Source organism: Mustela nivalis (genome assembly GCF_964662115.1).
Source record: "Mustela nivalis genome assembly, chromosome: 8".
Lineage (NCBI taxonomy): Eukaryota > Metazoa > Chordata > Mammalia > Carnivora > Mustelidae > Mustela > Mustela nivalis.
The window spans coordinates 66030831-66053742 of NC_139027.1; the positions used below are offsets into that span (position 1 = coordinate 66030831).

The window sequence follows — 22912 nt, forward strand, 5'->3', positions numbered from 1 at the left end:
TGTGTATTCTAACCTTAACTCTTTAGTTTTATTAATTCTGTCCAGAGTGGTTTGAGTTTACTAAAAATTAGCATGGTTCCAAGAATGTTTGTCTATTGAAAAAGTTGAAATTTATATTTTATATGTATGTCCAAGAGAGAAATGGACAGAACCAATAAATTGGAGATATATATATATAAGGAATTCTTGGACCCCTGATTTATATTTATATATTGACTAGTCCTTTTTTTCAAATGCACTTATAGCTGAAAGGCTTTCATAGAAATGAATGCCACTCTTTAAAATTTAATTATTCGGTGTCTTTTCTGCACTGTCAAACTCTTCTCAAATTCTTTTTTGTCTTCCTCTAAAACTTTTTAGAAGTAGCTTTTCTCAATTGATTATACTTGAGATTTTTTTCCTCAGAGACTCAATTTTTGCCTTTTCATAGCATATAATTGGCTCTGTAGCCATGCACGTTTTATTGACAATAGCTTTAATTTTTTTCAGTAATGATTCAAGACTACTTGATTATTTATTAACATTTAATTTTAGTTAACATTAACTCTTTACTAACCGTATTTTGAATCTGTCATAAAACTTGCATTAACTCTGAGAACACTGGCATTCTCTAACTTTCCTTTCTGTCCATGGTCACAGAAAAAATTATGGACTTGAAGGAGCAGCCAGGTAACACTGTTTCCGCTGGTCAAGAGGATTTTCCATCTGTCCTGCTTGAAACTGCTGCTTCTCTTCCTTCTCTGTCTCCCCTCTCAGCTGCTTCTTTTAAAGAACACGAATATCTTGGTAATTTACCAGTATCACGCACCGAAGGAACACTTCAAGAAACCTCAACTGAAGCTTCTAAAGAGTTCACAGAGAAGGCAAAAAATCCATTTGTAGACAGAGATTTAGCCGAGCTTTCACAATTGGAATACTCAGAAATGAGATTATCATTCAGTGGCTCTCCAAAAGCAGAATCTGCCATAATAGTAGCAAATCCTAGGGAAGAGAATGAAGATGAGAAAGAAGAATTAGTTAGTAATAACAGCCTTTGTAATCAACAAGAGTTACCCATAGCCCTTACTAATAAATCAGTTAAAGAGGAGGACAAAGTTATGTCTCCAGAAAAAACAAAGGACAGTTTCATTGAAAAGGGAATTGCACCAGAAGCTCCTATGAGGGAAGAATATGCAGACTTCAAACCATTTGAGCGAGTTTGGGATGTAAAAGACACTCATAAGCAAGATAGTGATGGAGGTAATGTAGAGAGCAAGTTGGAGAGTAAAGCGGATAAGAAATGTTTTGCTGATAGCCCTGAGCAAACAAATCATGAAAAAGATAGTGAAAGCAGTAATGATGATACTTCTTTTCCCAGTACACCAGAAGCTGTAAAAGATGGTTCAGGAGCATATATCACATGTTCTCCTTTTAACCCAACAGCAACTGAAAACCTTTCAACAAACATCTTTCCTTTGTTGGAAGATCATACTTCAGAAAATAAGACAGATGAAAAAAAGATAGAAGAAAAAAAGGCCCAGATTGTAACGGAGAAGAATTTTAGTACCAAAACATCAAACCCTTTCCTTGTAGCCACTCAGGATTCTGAGGCTGATTATGTCACAACAGACAGTGTGTCAAAGGTGACTGGGGAAGTAGTGGCAAACATGGCTGAAGGTCTAACCCCAGACTTAGTACAGGAAGCGTGTGAAAGTGAATTGAATGAAGCTACAGGTACAAAGATTGCTTTTGAAACAAAAATGGACTTGGTTCAAACATCAGAAGCCCTGCAGGAGACGCTCTACCCTGTGGCGTCTCAGCTTTGCCCATCTTTTGAAGAATCTGAAGCCACTCCTTCACCGGTGTTGCCTGACATTGTTATGGAAGCACCATTAAATTCTCAAGTTCCCGGTGCTGGTGCTGCTGCTCCTGCCTCGCAGCCCAGTTCATCCCAGCTAGAAGCTCCTCCTTCTGCTAAGTATGAAAGCAGAAAACCTGAGCCGGAAAATCCCCCACCGTATGAAGAGGCCATGAATGTATCCCTAAAAAATGTATCAGGAATAAAGGAAGAAATGAAAGAGCCTGAAAGTACTAACGTAGCTGTTCAAGAAACAGAAACTCCTTATATATCTATCGCATGTGATTTAATTAAAGAAACAAAGCTCTCTACTGAACCATCTTCCGATTTCTCCGATTACTCAGAAATAGCAAAAGTTGCACAGCCAGTGGCTGATCATTCTGAGTTAGTTGAGGATTCTTCACCTGATTCCGAACCGGTGGACTTATTTAGTGATGATTCAATACCTGAAGTTCCACCAAAACAAGATGAAGCTGTGATACTTGCGAACGAACATCTCACGGACGCTTCTCAGTCAGTGATGGAACATGAAACTAAGGAAAAACTCAGTGCTTCACGACCACCTGAGGGGGGAAAGCCGTATTTGGAATCTTTTCAGCCCAATTTAGATACCACAAAAGATGCCTTATCTCCCGAAGTTTCAGCACTGGCCCAAAAGGAGAAAATTCCTTTGCAGATGAAGGAACTCAGTACTGCAGTTTATTCTGATGACGGCGTATTTATTGCTAAGGAAGCAAAAGTAAGGGAGAGTGAAACATTTTCAGATTCATCTCCAATTGAGATTATAGATGAGTTCCCTACATTTGTCAGTTCTAAAACTGATTCTTCTCCTAAATTAACCGGGGAATATACTGATCTAGAAGTATCCCACAAATATGAGATTGCTAATGTCCAGGATGAAGCTGGGTCATTACATGGCTCAGAGTTACCTCATGACCTTTCTTTCAAGAATGTACAACCTAAAAAGGAAGATAAAGTCCATGTCCCAGATGAACCCTTCAAAGATAGGTCTGATATTTCGAAGGTACCCTTACTGCCTCCAGATGTTTCTCCTTTGGCCACTCAAACAGAAATAGGCAGTATAGTCAAACCCACAGTTCTTGTGAAAGAAGCTGAGAAAAAAACCCCTTCTGATACAGAGCAAGAGAACAGATCACCATCTGCTATATTTTCAGCAGAGCTGAGTAAAACTTCAGGTAATCAGTCCATACATTGTTTTGTACTTTCTTGCCACCTTTTGACTTATCATGGAACATTCCACTGCATTTTCTGTAGTATATTACATTTATAGTCTCTAATATATCACATTGATAAGAATTCTTTTCTACGGTCTCAGAAGTTTTAGTGCTTTTTTTTTTTTTTTTAACTCCTCTTGTACTCTTTACTTGCCCTTGCGTGTAACTTTTTTTCCACACAATTACTCACTGCTCCTTTTTGTATTATATTATGGAACTAGAACATTTTATTAGAATCAGCCTCATGTATTTCTATCATTTCCTTCATTATTTGCTCATAGCATGAAGAGCAAGAGGTATTAAAACAAAATATTTTAAAATGTATTTACTATGGTTTTCTCAGAAATTACTTCATTTTAAATTTTTATAAAACCACATTTCTGTAACATGTCTCTAGTATTTCATTCTCTAGTATACTGCTGTATTTACCAGTAATACATATAGAGTTAAGCATATTGAGTAGCAGACATTTTGTTGAAAAGTATAAATTGAGGTATGCTGTTAGGAATTCTTCTGAAAAGTAGGGATTGTCATTTTTTCTTTTGACGCTACATTTCCGACACACTTGATTTGTGTAGAGTGATTTGCACATGTGTTTTTTAATTAGCATTCTGATTTAGCTGTGTTTTCTGTAAAAATGTGTAGTGATTACTATTTATTGAATATACTTATATTTTGGAGATGTGTGGTATTAGTGGCAGAGAGACAAGGTTAGAGATTGTTGTTATAGTCTTAAGAAGGAAGAGATTATGAATATTAACTCAGTGGGAAGAGAGTGGAGACATAGGACTTGATGTTTGATTGGATATGGACATGAAGGATAAGGAAAGAAGTTATAGATGATTCCAGGAATCCTGGGTTCCTTGTGTTTTCAAATGCATGTATGGCAGTATGAGAAACTGAATTGGGGATATGAGAGAATGAAGTGGGTTTAAGGAGAGAAAATAAAAAATTAAGTTTTGAATATTTTGGTATTTAAGTACCTATGAGACCTCCAAGAAGTGGTGGATATTAAATATATGAAGCTTTTGATGGAGACTTTGGCTGTATGTGTGTATTTATCATGGGCTCAGACCCAGTAATTAAAGCCAGGGATATCAACTAGGGAGAACCAAGGAAAAGGGGAAGCTTTAAAAGTGGAAGAATTGGTCAGCATTATCAAAGGCAAGAAAGCTTAGTTAAGATAAGGATTGAGAATCTGTCAAAAAGTAGGGAAGGTGTTGGCCTAACAATGGTAGGTGGTGTGGGTGGGCAGGGCTAGTGGTGAGGAGTGAAGGAGACTTGAGTAAATGGATCCTAAATGTTGGCAGTTTTTAAGAAGTTTGAGATCCTGGGGTGCCTGGGTGGCTCAGTTGGTTGAGCATCCAACTCTTGATTTCAGCTTGGGTCATGATCTCAGGGTGGTGAATTTGAGCCTTGCTCAGTGCCTGCTTGAGATTTTTCTCTCTCCCTCTGCCCTTCCCCCTCATTTGCTCATTTGCTCTTGTGCTTGCTCTCTCTCAAAACAAAAACAAAAGCAAAACAAAACCTCAAGATTATGGAGATGGAGCAAAAATGATAGCAAGAATAAGGTAGAGGATAGAGCTGAAGAAGGGCCTTTTTCTTTTACTAAAGATTGAAGGGAAAGTCTAAATAAAGGTGGTAGTACAAAGTCAGGAGGGGATGGGACAGGATGAGATCCAGAATTCAGGTAGAGGAATTGGCATATAAATAAGGAACATTGGAAGACATTGATTGTAGTTAATGGAAGGGAAAGTATGGGTGTTGATACTGCTAGTTTTTGTGGCTAGAAGTTAAGGCAAGTGTATGATGGTGTATGTTTATTCTTTAAAGCAATATGTTAGGTCATTTGCTGAGAATGAACTGGAACATGCTTGGGTGGAAGAGGTCTGTCTAGGAAAACAAAGGCTTTGTATGAAGAGTCTAGTCAAGGTTGAAGGGTAGTCTGTATAACACAGTGATTTTTCTTTAATTGTGCCTAACATCCTAGGTGTAGGGTCAGTGAAGGCAAATGCTTATATTGATTCATACTTGTGTTTTGCTAGAGGGGCCTGGCCCAGTGAAAGGACAGTAGATCAAAGGAATTGAAGACAGTAGTAGTTTGATGTGATGGACTGTGGAAACTAAGTTGAAGAATGTAAAGAAGAGAGCAGGGGGAGTTGATAGATGGTTGAACAGAAGGTAACAGATCTTGTGGTTCAAATTAGATCTAAGAACTAAGAGTAACAAGAATAAAAATATGAACACAGAATGCTTGGAGGTTGTGGTCAAACAAGGTAGGATTGTGCATGTGTATTTGTTTTTTGGGTGTTTAATTTAGAATTCCAGATGGATTATAATGGCCAAAGTTTGGCAGTGAGGCAAGGGCTGATGTTGAGTGGGGTGAAGGTTGTTAGAGCAAAGTTCAAACAAATCACGAGGCTGAGAAATTGGATTGCTCTCATAAAGTCACACAGGATAATGGCAGGACTTGGGGTGGAGAAGATTAGAAATTAGGGATAAAAGACTGTGGTAAAAGGGCAAATGGGGCAGCTGGCAGAATGGTAGATTGAGGCAGTAAGGAAAGATAGAGAGTGTCATAGCCGAGTAACTTGAACTTTGCCCAGGACCTCTGAGAACATCTTGAAGCAGCATTGGTGAGCTAAGAACAGTACTGACCTCTCCTGTCACTCAGGTATGTAGGTATAAGAGAGTAGCCTCCATTTAGAGTTAATGGGAAAAGCGGTATCATCAAGGCAGAGCCAGGTTTTAGTGAAAGGAGGTACTGGCAGGAATATTCAGTAAAGAAGTTGAAGATTAGGGGAGATAGTTCACAGTGGATTTTTTTTTTTTTAAAACATTTATTTAGGGCGCCTGGGTGGCTCAGTGGGTTAAGCTGCTGCCTTCGGCTCAGGTCATAATCTCAGCGTCCTGGGATCGAGTCCCACATCGGGCTCTCTGCTCGGCAGGGAGCCTGCTTCCCTTCCTCTCTCTCTACCTGCCTCTCTGTCTACTTGTGATTTCTCTCTGTCAAATAAATAAATAAAATCTTTAAAAAAAAAATAAACATTTATTTATTTTGGAGAGACAGAGGACACAGGGTGGGAGGGGCAGAGGAGAAGGAGAGAGAGAATCTCAAGTAGATTCCGCACTGAGCGTGGAGCTGGACACAGGGCTCCATCTCAAAACCCTGAGGTAACTACCTGAGCTGAAACCATGAGTCAGATCTCAACCAGCTGAGCCACCCAGGCACCTCTGGAATGAGGATTTTTAAACAGCCCAATAAAATGGTTTAGGAGACAGTGGTAGAAAGAAGAGTGAGAATCCCAGAGCAGCATGGTAATGATATAGTGTGGGTGAAGACCACAGACACACACTGACTGATGTGAGCAGTGATTTATAACAGCTTGTGAAGTCCCACTTCTCTACTCAACATTTCTTCCCAGCGCTGTTAGCAGTGCCCTAGTAGATTGGAGCACTCCGGAGACAGCAGTTCCTTGGACTGATTTTTACTAAGGGATCTTGGCCTATACTGACTGTATGTAGCCTAATAGTTTGGAATTAAGTAAGGGAAGGGACAGTGCCTTTGAAGGCTAAGTAGGGGTGGTTGAAGAAGTAAAAACAGTGGTTGAGCATTCTCTTTACAAAATAGTTATTGAAGTCTCTTCTCTGAAAAAAACTGTTTAAAAAAAAACTGTTACTCCTGCTTCTTTTGCTCAGTCTTTTTGTTTTTGTTTTTTAGATTTTATTTATTTATTTGACAGAGAGAGAGAGAGATCACAAGTAGGCAGAGAGGCAGGCAGAGAGAGAAGGGGAAGCAGGCTCCCTGCTGAGCAGAGAGCCTGATGTGGGGCTCAGTCCCAGGACCCCGAGATCATGAGCAGAGGCTTAACCCCCTGAGCCACCCAGGTGTCCCTGTTTTGTTTTTTTAATTAAGTGTCCTAGCAGCTCCTTAGTGAATAGAAAACTCTTTGGATACACTATATATATATATATATATATATATATATATCACATATATATATATATATCACATATATATATATATATGATATAGAAGTCATACAAAGGAGAAGTCACTGTGGTATAATAAAAACACTGTTGGTGGGGGCGCCTGGGTGGCTCAGTGGGTTAAGCCTCTGCCTTCAGCTCAGGTCATGATCTCAGGGTCCTGGGATCGAGTTCCGCATCCGGCTTTCTTGCTCAGCGGGAGTCTGCTTTCACCTCTCTCTCTGCCTGCCTCTCTGCCTACTTGTGATCTCTCTCTCTCTCAAATAAATAAAATCTTCAAAAACAAAACAAAACACTGTTGGTGATGTGAGTTGTAGTCTCGGCTGTACCACTGACAACCACTTTATCTCTCTAGAAATAAATTTCCTTTTCTTTCCTTAAATCCCTTTCTTCTTATAGAGAAGGAATTTTATTTCTAGAGAGATAAAGAAGAAAGGCATTGAATTAGGTCCTTGGGACTTGTTGTTTCTTTGACTTTAATTTTAATAGACATCTTTTTAAAGCAGTGGATAGTTGTTTTAAGGTGCTTTATACCAAGCATTGTACTAGTTCTTTGGAAGAGGTATGGAGGAAGATGATGACTAAGACAATGTCTTGCCCTCCGGCAGCTTTCAGTCAGCTGGTGAAAGCAAACTGGTAAGGACATAGCTAAACATTGTAACATATATTATAAGGGTACAAGTGCTTCCCCATCTTCAAAAAAAACATGGTTAAGTGTACTGAAGTCAAATGTACCAAGAGTATTAAGAGACAAGAACATTAGGGAGGTTGTGTTCTCAGATGGCTAAAAATTTTATACCATCCCTAATTGTAATATACTTACGTGTGTTCTAAAAATTTTGGGGGTCATATTACTGAATATATAGTTAAATATTAAAGCATCGATAAATATTAAATAACAAAATACTAATTTCCTCAGATGATTTATTATTCAATTCTCCTTGTTCTCTTAAAATGACAATTGTTGGCAGAATTCAGTTTTAATTTTGGGAAGAAAGACTGATTTGTAAGAAGGATGAACAAGCTATTGTGTAGGCTTTGATGCCTTACTGATAGTTTTGGATAAGATTTGTTAGGAAAAAAATGAATGCTAGTCTTCGTCTTCTCCCTTGATAAAGGCATTTTATCAAACTATTTTTAATAATAAAATGTAGGGGCGCCTGGGTGGCTCAGTGGGTTAAGCCTCTGCTTCCGCCTTGGGTCATGATCTCAGGGTCCTGGGATCGGGCCCCACATTGGGCTCCCTGCTCAGCAGGGAGCCTGCTTCCCCGCCTGCCTCTCTGCCTACTTGTGATCTCTCTCTATGTCAAATAAATAAATATAATCTTTAAAAAAATAATAAAATGTAAATATTGTTTTTTTTCCCTCAGGTCATAATTAACATAATTTTTTTCTTTAACTGTATTTCATTGTTTAGAGGCAGGTTTTGATGATCTAGGCTCAGCATTTCATATATGTTCTTTCTTTACTTCGAAAAATTTGTAGCTAAAGATTTATGGTTTCCATTTCTATCTAAAATACATTGATTTTTTTGGCACTTTAATTTTTTAATTTTCACTCATTTTAAAAAATAAAACAGGTAGAAGGTAAAATATTCTGATAATTGTGTACATTTATACTACATGTGTACAGACCAAGATAGTGAAACTTCTGAAAAAGAATAGTTAACTAATAGGAAGCACTACCACATGACAATTGAAATGCTTTCCTTAGATGATGGCATGGAAGTTTGGCATAGGAATGTCAGGTTAGGGATATAAGTATATAATGATTGTAAGTGGAAGTTCATCAGCACAAAGTAAGGTTACAGAGAGGCTAGCTCTTCCTTGGGATATTAAGAATGCCTCTGCAGAAGAGATGATCTTATGGAAGTTACAGATAGCAAATGTGAGTGGACACATAGGCCTGTTCATTTATATGAAATATGATAAAAAGTTTTTGAGGTTCTATTTTGGTATCTTTAGGGCTGGTGTATGTGTACGGATGTTATGGTCAGTATGTAGAAACCTACTTACTTGCATCTAGGGACATAGTGGATTTGCAGACTGGTTGTGGGTAACAAAGTGAAGGTTTTTCTTGGAACTAAACTGAAACACCAATCTATGCGAAACAAGGGTTTATGATACGTTAGATGCTAAATTTTCTGTGATACAACAGTATCATTTAGAAGAATATCTTTTAAAGGACAGTTGCTTTTTAAAAATAAACTGTTATTTGGAAGTAACATCAAACTTAATTGCAAAAATAAAAATGTGCAAAGAATGTCTTACTATCTTCATCTAAATTTGATCTATTAACATTTTCCCATTTGCTTTATCAGTTATGAGCTCCTTGTATAATTAACCTAGATATGGATACCTAAATACATCCTTATTTTTCCTGAACCATTTGACAGTAAGTTGCGTACATTGTCTTATCCTTAAATTCTTCAAAAAAGATATTTTCTTATGTAACCTCAATACAGCTATTAACTTCAAAAATTTCCATTGATAAAGTACTTTTTTTCTAATTTACCATCCATATTATAATGTGATATTTAACCTAATAATGTGTCCTGTATAGTGGCCTCTACAAGATCCAATCTAGGGCCAAAATTGGCTTTTAGTTGTTATGTTGTTTTCTGTTTTATCTGTTACATTTCCAATATTTTTCACTTACGACATTACGACATTAACAGTTTTGAAGAGCATAGCTCCTTCCCTTTCTCCCTTTTTAATAGAACATTCTAAATTTTGCATTTGTCTGCTTTTTCTCAGTGATTAGATTGAGATTATGGATTCATGGCCAAATGAAGATGATGTAGTATGCTTTACCTCTCTCATAGTATCACATCTGAAGATACCCATTATTCATAAGTCCCTCATTAATGAAGTTAGTTTTCACCATCCGGTTAAGGTGGTTCCTCATTTCTATACTATATGATTTCTTTCTTTTTTCTTTCCTTATAGCTTATAAGTAGTCTTGAGGGGTGGTGTTTCAAGACTATGAAAATATCCTGCTCCCCATCAAAATTCCTTCTTAGATTTAATGTCTGTTGATGATTCTTGCTTGATTCAGTATTGAACATGAAGGCTGCAAAATAATAAATTTGGAGGGAGCATTGGAATTGAAAGATTTAATGTCTGTTGATGATTCTTGCTTGATTCAGTCTTGAACATGAAGGCTGAAAAATAATAAATTTGGAGGGAGCATTGGAATTGAAAAATTATCAGTTGTCTATGGCATTCTGCTGTTAGCAAGAGTCCTCCTTTTCTGTGATTTTAATTAGTTAATTACCAATACAGATTTATGAATTGCTCTTTCCCCCCTAGTGGTTTGTAATTCATTACTGTACTTAATTTGTTTGATTGTAAATTGTCCCAGATTTGGAAGGGCCCTGTTACATTGGCTAAAGAATGTGCAGCTATCCTTTTTTAGGGAGGGAGCAGGAAGCACTTCTTTCTAGCATAACAAAATGTAGGCTCATCTTATGCCTACTCTATCCTGGCCTGAAATCAATCATTTCTTGAAGGATCCCTGATAGTTTTTAGTTGGAAGTAGTAATAGAGATCAAGAGCTGGACCCCAATACTCCTTGCCTTCTTGAGGTCTTCCCATTTTAGCCTTTCAGTGGACAGAGGTAAAAAAGGCTTACTTACAAACATAAAGTACATACAAATAAACCTAAGCACATACACATACTTGTATTTGAAATTGTGAGTTCACACAATTCATACAAATACCTCCTTTTCTGATCCATTCCCAGAGGATTATTTCTTTCTTCCTTCATTTCATATTTGTTTGTTCCTTCTGTAACAAGAACCCCGCTGCTAACACTACCAGTACATTTACTCATTTGCTTAATTCTCTGATATTTCTAAATGGTTTTAGAATGTTTTCTAATATGATTATAGTAGACACAGTAAAATATAGGATTATTTTGCAAATCTGCTGCCACAACCCTCCAAGATTGAATGTATATAGTCAAGTACAAGTTACTTCGATTAGTTTTTTTCTCTCTTCCTTTTATTTTCCCCAAACTTAGTGTGGTTACAGTTAGAATATATATGAAATATAGTTAGATTAATTTGTCTCAATTTGCTCTCAGTTTTTTTTTTTTTTTCTTTCTGTTTTGGAGGTTTTTGAGACTTTTGAAAGACTGAGAAAAGAAACTGAATTCTTACCATTTTACCTGGCTATGGGAGACCACTATTTATAGGAAATCTTCTAACCATGAAGCAGTTTCATATATATAGTGTCCTTCATAATCTGAAGGAAGGAACCATTTTATGGATGACAATACTTAAGTTTGGGGCTTAGTCTTGTTTCCCAAGGTTACTCAGTAAATTATATAGTATGCACAATGCTTTTGAAGTGTGTTCCAGACATTGGGCTAACTTTCTTATTTATATTCTTATTAATTCCACAAGGAAGATCTTTTTCCCAATAGGTGAAGAACTGGGATTCCAACTTAGGTTTTGTCCCCTTCTCAGTTGTTTTCCATTTTTGGAATTAATGGTTAGGCCTAAATTTAGCAGGCAGCAAAGGTACTTTTCTTTTATTATATACCTGTTGTGTTGGGGCATTAACCAATGTAAGACATTTTTTAAAAGTCAAGAATATTGTTTATCATATACATTTTCTCCCATCCAAGTACTAACCAGGCCCGACCCTGCTTAGCTTCCGAGTTCAGACGAGATCGGGCGCGTTCAGGGTGGTATGGCCGTAGACTATCATATACATTTTCTTTCATGGTTTTCCATAAGTAGGGGTATCAAAATAACACTTTTGCTTGCATGTGGAGACTGAACACTCTTCTGAAGAGCTGCTATCTATGTTGTTGGTAAGCTATTGGTAAAGAAAGGTTCTAATAATGTCTCTTCCAAACCACTGAGATCATCACTTAAATGATAGTGATTGCTTAATATGTTTGTTGGTTGCTTGGTTTGCCAGTAATGCACAGAATATTTTCTGTTTGTAAATGAATATAGATTGTGTTTTGCTGGAGTGTAAACCACCACCAACCTGATTGGTCATTCATTATACTTAAACTATGTGTATCTAAGAATAATCAAGTAGTATTGCCATTTTAATGAAAGACTAACTTAAGAGGGGCCCATTTATCTAGGTAAAGAATTGAAAATTATCCTTTGCAAATTTATATATGCTTGTTATATGTGTTGATGAATAAGAGCTTTATTTTGATAGTGTTAATGATTTAAAACTTTTCTTACATTAAGAATGTAGTATAGGGGCGCCTGGGTGGCTCAGTGGGTTAAGCCGCTGCCTTCGGCTCAGGTCATGATCTCAGAGTCCAGGGATCGAGTCCCGCATCGGGCTCTCTGCTCAGCAGGGAGCCTGCTTCCTCCTCCTCTCTCTCTCTGCCTGCCTCTCTGCCTACTTGTGATCTCTGTCTGTCAAATAAATAAATAATATCTTTAAAAAAAAAAAAAAGAATGTAGTATATATAGCCTTTGAAATTTCTCAGTAAAGCATTATAGATGTTAAGATTTTAGTTAAAATGTATTTTTAGTGAGTGTATTTAGGACACATTTTGATAATTATTAGTTGGACTTTAATTATGACACTGAGCAGTTAATCTGATAAAAATAAGAAATTTAAGTAGCCTGAAAAATTAAAATGCTTAATCTAACAAATTGAGTAGAAATGCCTTTAACTGGAAATCTGTTAGTAAATTTATGATATAGCTAAATTAGAGACAGACTGTTATTAATGGAAGACTTGATTGTATTTAAACAAATGTGACTTAATGTCAAATTAATGGGGATTTATTTAGTGCTTACTATGGGCCCAGTACAGATTGAAAATAATTGTGAATATGTGCCATAAAAGAGAACACTAATATAGTGTGGTTGAAAGAACTTCATTTTGAGCATCTTATAGACCTGGGTTCTAATCCTGGCTTTATCAGTGATCACAGGGTATGACGTTGGGCAGATAGATGCTTTAATCTATTTGAGCTTCAGTGCTTTCAATATTCAGAATTTGTCTGAAGGGCCTGCCATCCGTAAAGTCAGACCAACAGATATGAAGCAGTGTGCAGTAATACATGCTCATTGTACAAATTTGAGAAGTAGAAAAATCTATTGAGATGGAAAAAATTTATAATCATACAGCTCAGACATAATTGTTAATACTTTAGGATATATTCTTCTAGTCTATATTTTATGCATATGGGTACATTACAATGGAGTGAAAAAAATACGTGTTTTGCCAAATTGGGATCATGGTCTATACATTGTTTATAGCTTTAAAAATATGAGCAGTATCTTATATAATGCTGACATTTCCATGTCATTATTCTGCTGCATGATTTTTTAATGTTTGGTGTTCCTTGGTATTGCATATAATTTCATTAGTTTGCTATTGTTGGATTCTTGGATGGCTTCTGACTTTTAAATTTATAAATAATGCTGTTACTGTACTCTTTATATTTAAATATCTTTTATATATCTGAATTATTCTTTCCCATAAATTACTGGAAATAAACCCTAGGTAAATGAATGTGAGCATTTTTAGGAGTTTTGACAAAAATTGGCTGCCAGAAAAGTTGTAGTAACTTCCCCCTACTAAAGTAAGAAAACACCCATTTCTCTATCACCAACAATTGTTAATATTTATTCTTTTGCTTATTAGATAATATTTCCACATTATACAAAATTCAAAGAGCACAATGACAATAAGTCTTCTTCCTGTCTCAGCTAGTCACCTTATACTCCTTCAGAGTCCTGTAATGTGCTTATTTCTTAAGTATCCTTCTAGACATTCTGTTTTTGGCACTTAAAAAACAAAAACAGAAAACCTTTACCAGTTTGTAGGATGAAGGGATATCTTGCAGTTTTGATTTTTGATTATTAGTGAAAATGAACATGTTCTACTTATTTATTGGCTATCTTTATTTCTTCTGTGAATTGCCTGTTCATACCCTTTGCCCATTTTTAAATTTAGATGTTTCTCTGTTTTTGATTTTATGAGAGATCTTTATAAAGGATGAAAACTCCTGGTATGTTACAGTTTTCCAAACAATTTTTATTTTACTCTACATTTTAGTGGACATTTTCAGTTTTCACATTGGAAAATATCCATGTATGTATTATTTTATTTTTATGCCTGATTCTTAGCTATTTAAAATTGACTTTGAATTCTGGTCAGAGTTCAAATGCTTTCTTGGTGGTGGAGTTGTTTTTCTCTTGCCATCATATTCTGATCTTTAGTTGCCTGGTATCAGGCAGGAAGAGTCTGAAAATTGAGAAGACAGTTTTTGTTGGATTGCATGCCCAGATTTTAGACAATCAACTGGATGGGTGTTGGTGCCATCTAGTGTTGGATATAGTTAATAGGTCTACAGAATGCTTTATAATTGATTATATGGAATAAATTCAGATGACCAGAGGAATTTAGTAAGTTGTAGATATTTACTTTACATTAACAAATGACTTTAAAAATAACTTTATAAAAGGGTTTTGACACATTGTACTGAATCAAACAAATGCTTGAGTCATGTTATTTTGAACATGGAATGACCTTAAAGGTTCCCCCAAACCTGTGTAGTTTGGAGAAACCTTACAAGTTTTAAAAGATATGTTCAAAGACTAGTGACTTAATTTTTTTATTCTGAATTTTAAAAAATGCTTTGGATCTTTTGGAATATGTACATTTATTTTAGATTATAATACATGAAGCTAACATTTATTTAGTTCTTACTGAGTAGTATATCACTTAATTTCTCTATGGATTTTAGTATTTGTTTTTAGCAACTTATATGAAATTGTTTTTAGACTTTAAAATACTCTTTTTTTGCCATTTGAACTTGTGTTGTCATTTATTTTCTAGACTAAAGTCTTTCTCCATGTTTTCAGATTCACTTTAGTAGTTAATGTTGAAGTGCTGTAATTTAGTCCATAGAGGGCATTATATTACAGCTTATGGTATTAAACAGCATTGTTTAATGAGACATATGTTTAGTTTATATTTTTGTATAGCTTAGGATAATTAAATTTTGAAATAAGTTTAAAACTCCTCTGTAACTATAATTCTTTATTTTAAAAAATGAATCTTGTTTTCTGTTTCCAGAGAGTAGATATACTTATTTTAGCTATCAAGAATTGTATACTGGCAATCTTAGAGAGTATCACTTTAAATCCAAATGACCACATCTTTTTCATTAATTCCCTTGATTTCTAAACATTATAAAAAAACAAACAAAAACTTGAATTTTTCTGGGGTTCAGAGGTAGAGGAAGGAAAGAAATGGGAAAGGAGGAATATCTTGGGAAGGCTGGCTGGAGCGCTTACAGCTTACGTATTGCTTCCTGTTCCAAAGTACAGTCTTCAGTCTGAAATCCTGCCTCTTAGGGAGAGAGAAAGACACACACACACACACACACATTCTCTTTTTCTCTCTCTTCATGAGAAGGTTATAGAGAAAGGAATTTTTTTTCTTTAGTAGGAATTGATTTAATCATATGATTTTCCTACTAAAGTTAAGTGCACTAAGAAAATGAGTGTTTTGATGTGAGATATGAGGAGAAAAGAAATCTAGAGCATGTTGGTAATTTTAGAGCAGGATACCCTTTGGAAAGGAGTTAAAGTCGTGCTTGAGGAGGTTTTCATTTGTTTTTGTCATGCTTTGTCCACCAGGGATGTGGTTATTGAGGAGTGAGAAGTCGCCAAACATGAACTTTGGAAAATTTTAAAGTACTATGTAAGGCTAATTTTGCATTTTAAAAAAGAGAATGTCTTCCATCACCCTCCCCCTGCCAATCTTGTGTGGTCTCCTCCTTTGGAAGCTTTTACTTTTAACGTAAAAATAGGTTCCTGTCCCAAATAATCAAAGTGCTGTTTACACAGGTTGGGATGTATGTTCTATTTGAAAACTGTCCTTGAAATAATTCATTTTTAAAAAACAAAATATTAAATATTTGACGGAAAACAAAATAAATGAAAGAAAGTTTTTAACAGATTTATGTCCTTTATTTGTCTGTTATGTTGGATTTAATGTGGAGTAGGACTACAAACTATCCATGTATACATTTTTCTGAGCTGGAGTATAATGGAACTGTGTAGCAAAGCACGGTAATATATTTGTGTGTGTGTGCTTGCATGCACTTGCACACTTGTGCATGCTTATACTTGTTTAGAAAGGTATTGGGTTATTCTCTAGAATTGAATGGCCTCATATATGCACTTTCTTAAATGTGTTTTATGTACCTTATCTCCTACTAGTTTGATTGTTATTTGTAGCATAATAATAGTGTTAAATAACTAGGACTTATATAGGGCCTACTTTTTGTCAGGGACTATCCTAAGGCCGTTTGCTTATAATAATTCATTTGATCCTCACTAAAAGCATAGTTCTATGGCTTTATGTTTTTAACAGTTTTGTATCATCAGGCTTTTAAATTTTAGTCCATTTTTGCTTAGCTAACCAAACTTAAAATAACCCTTCTCAAACTTTTTAAGAAAAAAAACCGGGCAAAATGTCAGTTGATTTGTAGTAGTTAGTTGTTCTTGCTAGTTTAATAGTTTCAATTGCCAAGACTCTAACAATTAAAGAATTAGGTATCAGTATGTAAGATCAAACTTCAGGGCTCCTGTTTTAACTTTTAAATCTTCCAGGGGAGCTTTTTTTTTTTTTAAAGATTTTATTTATTTATTTGACAGAGAGAGATGACAAGCAGGCAGAGAGGCAGACAGAGAGAGAGGAGGAAGCAGGCTCCCTGCTTCAGAACCCTGAGATCATGACCTGAGCCGAAGGCAGTGGCTTAACCCACTGAGCCACCCAGGTGCCCCTCCAGGGGAGCTTTTAAGTATATTCAGTGTTTAAATGAATGGTTATTATTATCACATGTTCTTGCTCTCTGAGACTGTTTTTAAATGTTTTCAATCAAATCAAGTACCAACAGATGTGAATAGTATAAGTGGTAAATACCTTTGTCTCAAGAAATCTCTTTTTTCTCTCCTATTTGTGCAGTAAACTCTGACTTGAAAAAACAGTGTTTGGGCACTGTTTTTGAATGCTTTATTCTAATGCTAAAGTATTTATATGTCTTCACAGTTTCAAGGGATTTGTTGTTAGAGATAGTATTTTGGAAATATTTCAGACTTAACTGAATAGTTTGAGATTTCAAAGTATTGTATGGAGAAGCCAGATATTTTCAGCTGTGGTATGACTTTGTGACAGGGTTCTCCAAAATAGCACATTATATACATGGGTCCAGTGAATAAAAATTTAAATTAGATACTAATTTTTGAGCTTAGAATAATAGACTGTCTTTAAAAATTGCTTTGCTTTATCCATATATGGAGTTAGAAAGGCAGACAGAAAGAACGGAGTCATTGACCAGACCACTTCTGATTCTAAGGATTTTGCAGAATTTTACAGTAAGTTTCAGAAAATATTATACCAACTTCATTGTAGCTATATCTCAGAAGTATGTACGTCTGTACATAGGCCATATATCTTATAGTACTTCATGCTGTCACACACTTTAGAACATTTAGCGGATCTCTCATTAAATATATAGCTTGGTTAAATGCTAGTAACAGTTAAGCTAATTGTGGAACATTAGTAAAGACATAATATTCTGCACTGGAATGAATGCCAGTTTTAGAAAGTTGAGCAAAAATTTTGAAAGTTCTGCACATAGATTTGTTTTTGTATTTATCAGTAAAATTTTGGTTTAGTCTTATGTCATTTTCCCAAGGCAAATGATATAATTTGCACATGAATATTTCTCTTCAAGCTAAGAATCTATTAATAGTACTTACAGTAATGTTTAATAGATTATTGAAAGATTGGGTTGTAGCAGGTGATGATTAGGAATATATATTTTTAAGTATCTGATTTCCATTATTGTAAAAGAAGAAATAGCGTTGCATTAGAAAGATTAGACTGCTGAGTTTGAATAAAACCATTTTTTTCTGTTGAAGTAGCATATATTCAGTAAATATTAATAATTTGATTTCATGATTCTCCACTCATAGCCTCATGAGGGTGCAAATGCTGAATGTTTTAAGCCTTAGTAAACTCAGAGGAGAAAGTACGAAGAGATTCAGCATTTCCCAGGCTTGAAATTTAAGCTATTACCCCTCTTTGGATTGGTCCATTTTTATCTTATTAGGTAACTATTGATTTTAGGGTTTTAAATGAAACTGAAAACCAGTGGCATCATTCACCCACTGTGAAAAGAAAATGATTTCATACAGCTGTAAGTGCGTTTCAGATATATTCAGTGGTTAACTCTGACAAAAGACCAGCTCTCTTTTCTTCCCTTTCTTTTTGGTAGCTTGCCCCTCTCCCTGGAAAAGTAGCTCCCTTTGGTATGAGCAACAAGCAAAAGACTAGAACAATAAACACACAGGAGGAAGGCAGTCGTGCCTGAGTATTAGTAGCCTAGTTACAGATTGCACTGCGTCAGTCTGTTCCACACCCAGAAGACGTCAGGTGACTTCAGTTCTGCTGCAGTTGTGCAGCGGAGACTGCAGACTTCGGTGGAGGAAACGGGTATTTCATGTCTCACAGGGTAGATTTGTGCAGTTAACAGCTTTTCTGTTGGTATGCATAATTGATAATTGCATCTGGAGGGCAGATTGTGACAAGAGATGGACTGTCAGAAGAAAAATTGGAAGGATAAGGGTATATGTACTTTTTAATCTTATATTCAGTTTTTTTTATGTGACCAAAATATATTTCTGTGAATAAGCTTTGCAATTTTAGATGTATTTTGGATTGAAAATGGAGCCTATGAAAGCTTTAAAAGTTAAACATTAAAAGAGCTATTTCATATGTTTTTATATGTGGTTGTATATGAGAAAATCTCATGCTGTTCTCTCACTGGCATTTGATTTAGGTTTTGCAATCCTGTGGTTGATTAGGTTCTATTCTTTAATCCTATTCTTTAATCTTGCACATTGTAAACAGTATCTTTTAAATGCATTTCATTTGTTGGTCACTTTAGTGCGATATTTATATAGCTGTCTTTCTATTACATAATGACATATTTTCTGTGACTGTTTTGCTTTAAAGCTGATTTGGTGTAGTTGAAATTCTATCCAAGATTTTTTAAGTAGCAGGATACTGCGTTTGCAGTTAAGCTTGTTTCTTCTTTGGAAATCTGATTGAACCTTTACAGTCATTACCAGTCACATTTTAAGTAGATTATATTTGTGTATATCTTGAAATCATTAAGATGTATACACAGCAGTTTTAAATGCATGTCTATATTTAAGTCTCTAACCTTTGTCCTTGTAATAACCAATCAGTGATCTTAATCCCCTTTCCTCCCCCTTGAAAGCCCAGCAGATCCTTTCAAGTCTCAGTGGGTCATTGTGTAAGAATGTAGGCCCATAAGTGCTAAAATGTTGACTGTAATGAATATTTTAAAAATATTTTATGTAGATGGGTAAGTGTGCCATTTTTTAAAAAAAGAGGTGACCACTTGTAATAAATTGTCTTAAAATTATTAGAGCTATTTTAAGTAGTCCAAGTAGACATTACACACCAACAGTTTTTTTTTTTTTCCTGGCCACATTTAAGTTTTACAGTTTTTTAAAAAACTTACTTCCTTCTGTAGCAGAATTGTTTGCAGAATTGGTAATAATGTTTCTAAAAGCAATATGTGGAGCTAATTACAGTAACATTCATAACATCCTTTTAAAAATCTATTCAATAAAGAAATGTGGGGGAAAGGCGAGTTTGAGATTGAGTTCACATTGAGACAAAGATTTTTATAGTTGCAATTTAAAGACTAGAAAACAATATAGCTTTGGATTTTTACCTTTATGATTTCTTTGTATGTAAATTTAATGAGAAGAATTTTTATTTCTTCATCTTTCTGACCTAATGAAAGGTGAGTTGAAACACTAGTTTTTGATAATTAAAATTTAGCGTAATGATACCAATACAATAAAACAAGCTTTAAAAATAGGCAAAAAGTTACATTAGGGTCTACTCTGCAGATGTTGAGGTTCTGTATTAATAATTTAAATTTTAGACTATTTAATAATACCTTAAGTTATTTATTTGCTGAAATTTATGGATATTTTGAGACAGGAGAAATTAAGATCTAATATAGCCTGTATTGTGCCAGAAGTTTATTTTGATTATTTAGACACTAATTATAAAATCACATTTACTGTTGGATATCTCTGGAGAGCTTCACATTGTATGTTAAATGGAATGGCCTGATATTTTAGTGCTTGTCTTTGGCTTTTTTGCTTGGTACCTATTTGTCTGATTTATTGGTGAAGTTCTATTTTACTATTTATCAGCAGCTAATTTTAATGTAGATTATAGATTACGACTTAAGTGGAAATCACTGCAGAGGTGAAACTGCTGTGGAATGAGTTTTTCCTCATTTTGTGAGAAAATGAGGTTTTTTAGTTCTATGAGAAGTATGGATAGAGAAGAGAAACAAATCTAGGCTCTGGGTATATTTAAAAAAACAAAAATACTTGGGCCCCCCATTTGTTTTTTCCCCTACTGGTTCCACCTTGCCCTAAGTGCCATGGTTGAAACACCATCAGTCATCTAATGATGGTGAAGTATAATAGTGTAACAGAAGTGAGAGCTACTCTGATTTCAATGTGTTGAAAAGTTTATTTTTTCTTGTTTTGTTTTGTTGCTGCTTAACTAGCATTTAAGACATTTTTTTCTTTCAGGCTAAAACCAGTATTAATTTGTATTCTCTTACTTTTTTTTTTTTTTTTAGCTTTGATTTTTCATTCTTAGCAGCATAATTACAACAGATGAAACCCACATGGTCCTTGATTATTGGGGTTATATGGAAAGCATTGTTTAAGATTTTGAAGAACTTAGAATAGGAAGGAATGGGAAAGTTTAGAGGTTTGGGTGAGTAAGAGCATGATACAACCTCTGAACAAGGAATGATCAAGACAGTGAGTAGAGTGTTTTGGATAGAGCAGAGTATTTATAAGATAGTAGTTGAAAGATAAGGTTGATCTGGTTAAAGAATATAGAAGATTTGCAAGATGTAGGTCAGGTTTCCTCATTCTTCCCTGAAGATGAGAATCACCTAGTGCTTCTTAAACATACAGATTCCTGTGATCAGACTCAGATGACCTGAATCATAATTTAGAGCAGAAGGGCCTGGAAATCTGTGTATTAAACATCTTGGTGTCATTCACATTATTACCAGGCAATTTTAGGAGATCCTGATTTAGGTTTTTAAGTTTCTGGTTTGGTAACTTAATTTTGGCCAGAGTGAGAAACTTACCCTTTTGGGTCTTAATTTCAGTTTGCTCATTTGCATGATTTCTCGGCTTCCAGTTTTGAGGTTCCCTGGTTTTAGGAGAAGATAGCGTGGGCTAGATTGCAGAGGACATTCATTGGCTTTTGAATTTTTCTAGGAAGGAAATAAAGAGCTTTAGGAAGTTTTAAAGTCAGGAGTGATAAAATGATAGGTTTGAAAGACTGGTTTGGGTTGTTGTATAAGTTAAATTTGAGGAGAACGTAGAGGCAGAAGTTACGATGACTGTATTTGTGCCCAGATTTAAAACAAATAATGACTGAACTTGGCCTGAAATCCGAATGAAAAGGAAGTGACAGATTTGAGAAACTCAAGTAAGTAATACTTGACATTTGGCATAGATTTGTGGGACTAGGGTAAGGGAGGGACTCGAAGGACAGCAGTTTCAGTCAGAGTGGAACCCTGGCACTGCTAGTGCTTTTTAGTATCAGTAGAAATAGGTAGAAATGAAGCCAAGTTCAGCTTTAGAAGCTTCAGGTTTGGAGTGACTATAGAACTTCTGCAAAGCTCTGAGAAATGACAGATTTAATGATAAAGAATTGGGAATTGAATAATTAGATACCACAGAGAAGCTGTTTAATATGAAGATTGAGAAATGCTTTTGGACCCTGTGGAATTTTAGAAACCTCTGCAACACTGTCTTTATTTGTGTTTTTTTTTTTGAATTTGGCAGTTAATGTGCTGTAGGCGACCTTTGAGAGAAGTTATTCTTGTAGGATGGTGACCGAAGTGTTTCTAGCATAAAGGTTCAGTTTGACTGTTAAGACAAAGTGCCTTTGGCCCATTTCTGGAGCATACTTCTTTGCAGGGGTTCTTGTAGGTCTTTACTTCTGATAAACCATTGGCAGTTTCTTTGAAGGCTTCAGGTTACTGAATATGTTTACAGTTGTACATGCAGACTGACAATCCAGGTAGAGAGGAGTAGGGGTCTTGCTGTGTGAAATAAATGCCTCACCTCTTGAGAAAGCCACAAAATGCCTTCGGAGGGAACTTTGGCATGAATTTTGAGACCCATTTGAAAGAAGTTCTAAACTTAGCTGAAACACGACTTTTAGGCGTTCATTGAATACTTCTAGATCTTGGTTTAGCTGCATGACCCTATATATACATAAATATATATACATTTGTTGTAGAAAATTTAGATGTCTTGAAGATTAAAACTTTTGCTTCACATAGAGTGGTTTTTGTTTTGGTGTGTTAAGTTTAGTGGTGAGTGTATGTTGGGGGTTCATATGGTACGTTATGTTCTGTAATCTTTCATTAAGTGGAGAAATGCTTTTAATTTAAAATATATTCTACGTTGTTTTTAATGGCTGTAGTATTCTAAGTATGTACTATTAGTCCCATATAGTGAAATATTCAATTACTTCTAATGTTTTTGCAAGTATAAACAGTGCTAAAGTGAATATAATTGAATATAAATCTTTGTTTTTATCCATGATTATTACCAAATTGCTGGGTTATAGTATTTAGGCTTTTGGTTCCTGGTGTAAAAATGCCCTCCAGAAAGATTGTACAGACTATTATTGCTTTTTAATAATAATTTAAAAAATTAAATTGTACAAAATATTGTACAAATGTA

At 35.3% G+C, this 22912-nt stretch overlaps 1 protein-coding gene across 4 annotated transcripts in view; it reads left to right on the forward strand.

The window, feature by feature from the left end:
* RTN4 (reticulon 4) overlaps positions 1-22912 on the forward strand; it is a 72750-nt gene that overhangs the window by 19781 nt on the left and 30057 nt on the right. The window contains exon 3 of one of the 4 annotated variants that reach the window (XM_082743572.1): positions 640-3033. The exons of 2 other annotated variants lie outside the window; for them this stretch is intronic. In XM_082743572.1, the coding sequence (XP_082599698.1) occupies positions 640-3033 (2394 nt within the window). Of the gene's footprint in view, positions 1-639; positions 3034-18469; positions 18699-22912 lie in introns of those variants that run through there. One more of the 4 variants, XM_082743575.1, reaches the window with a different exon arrangement.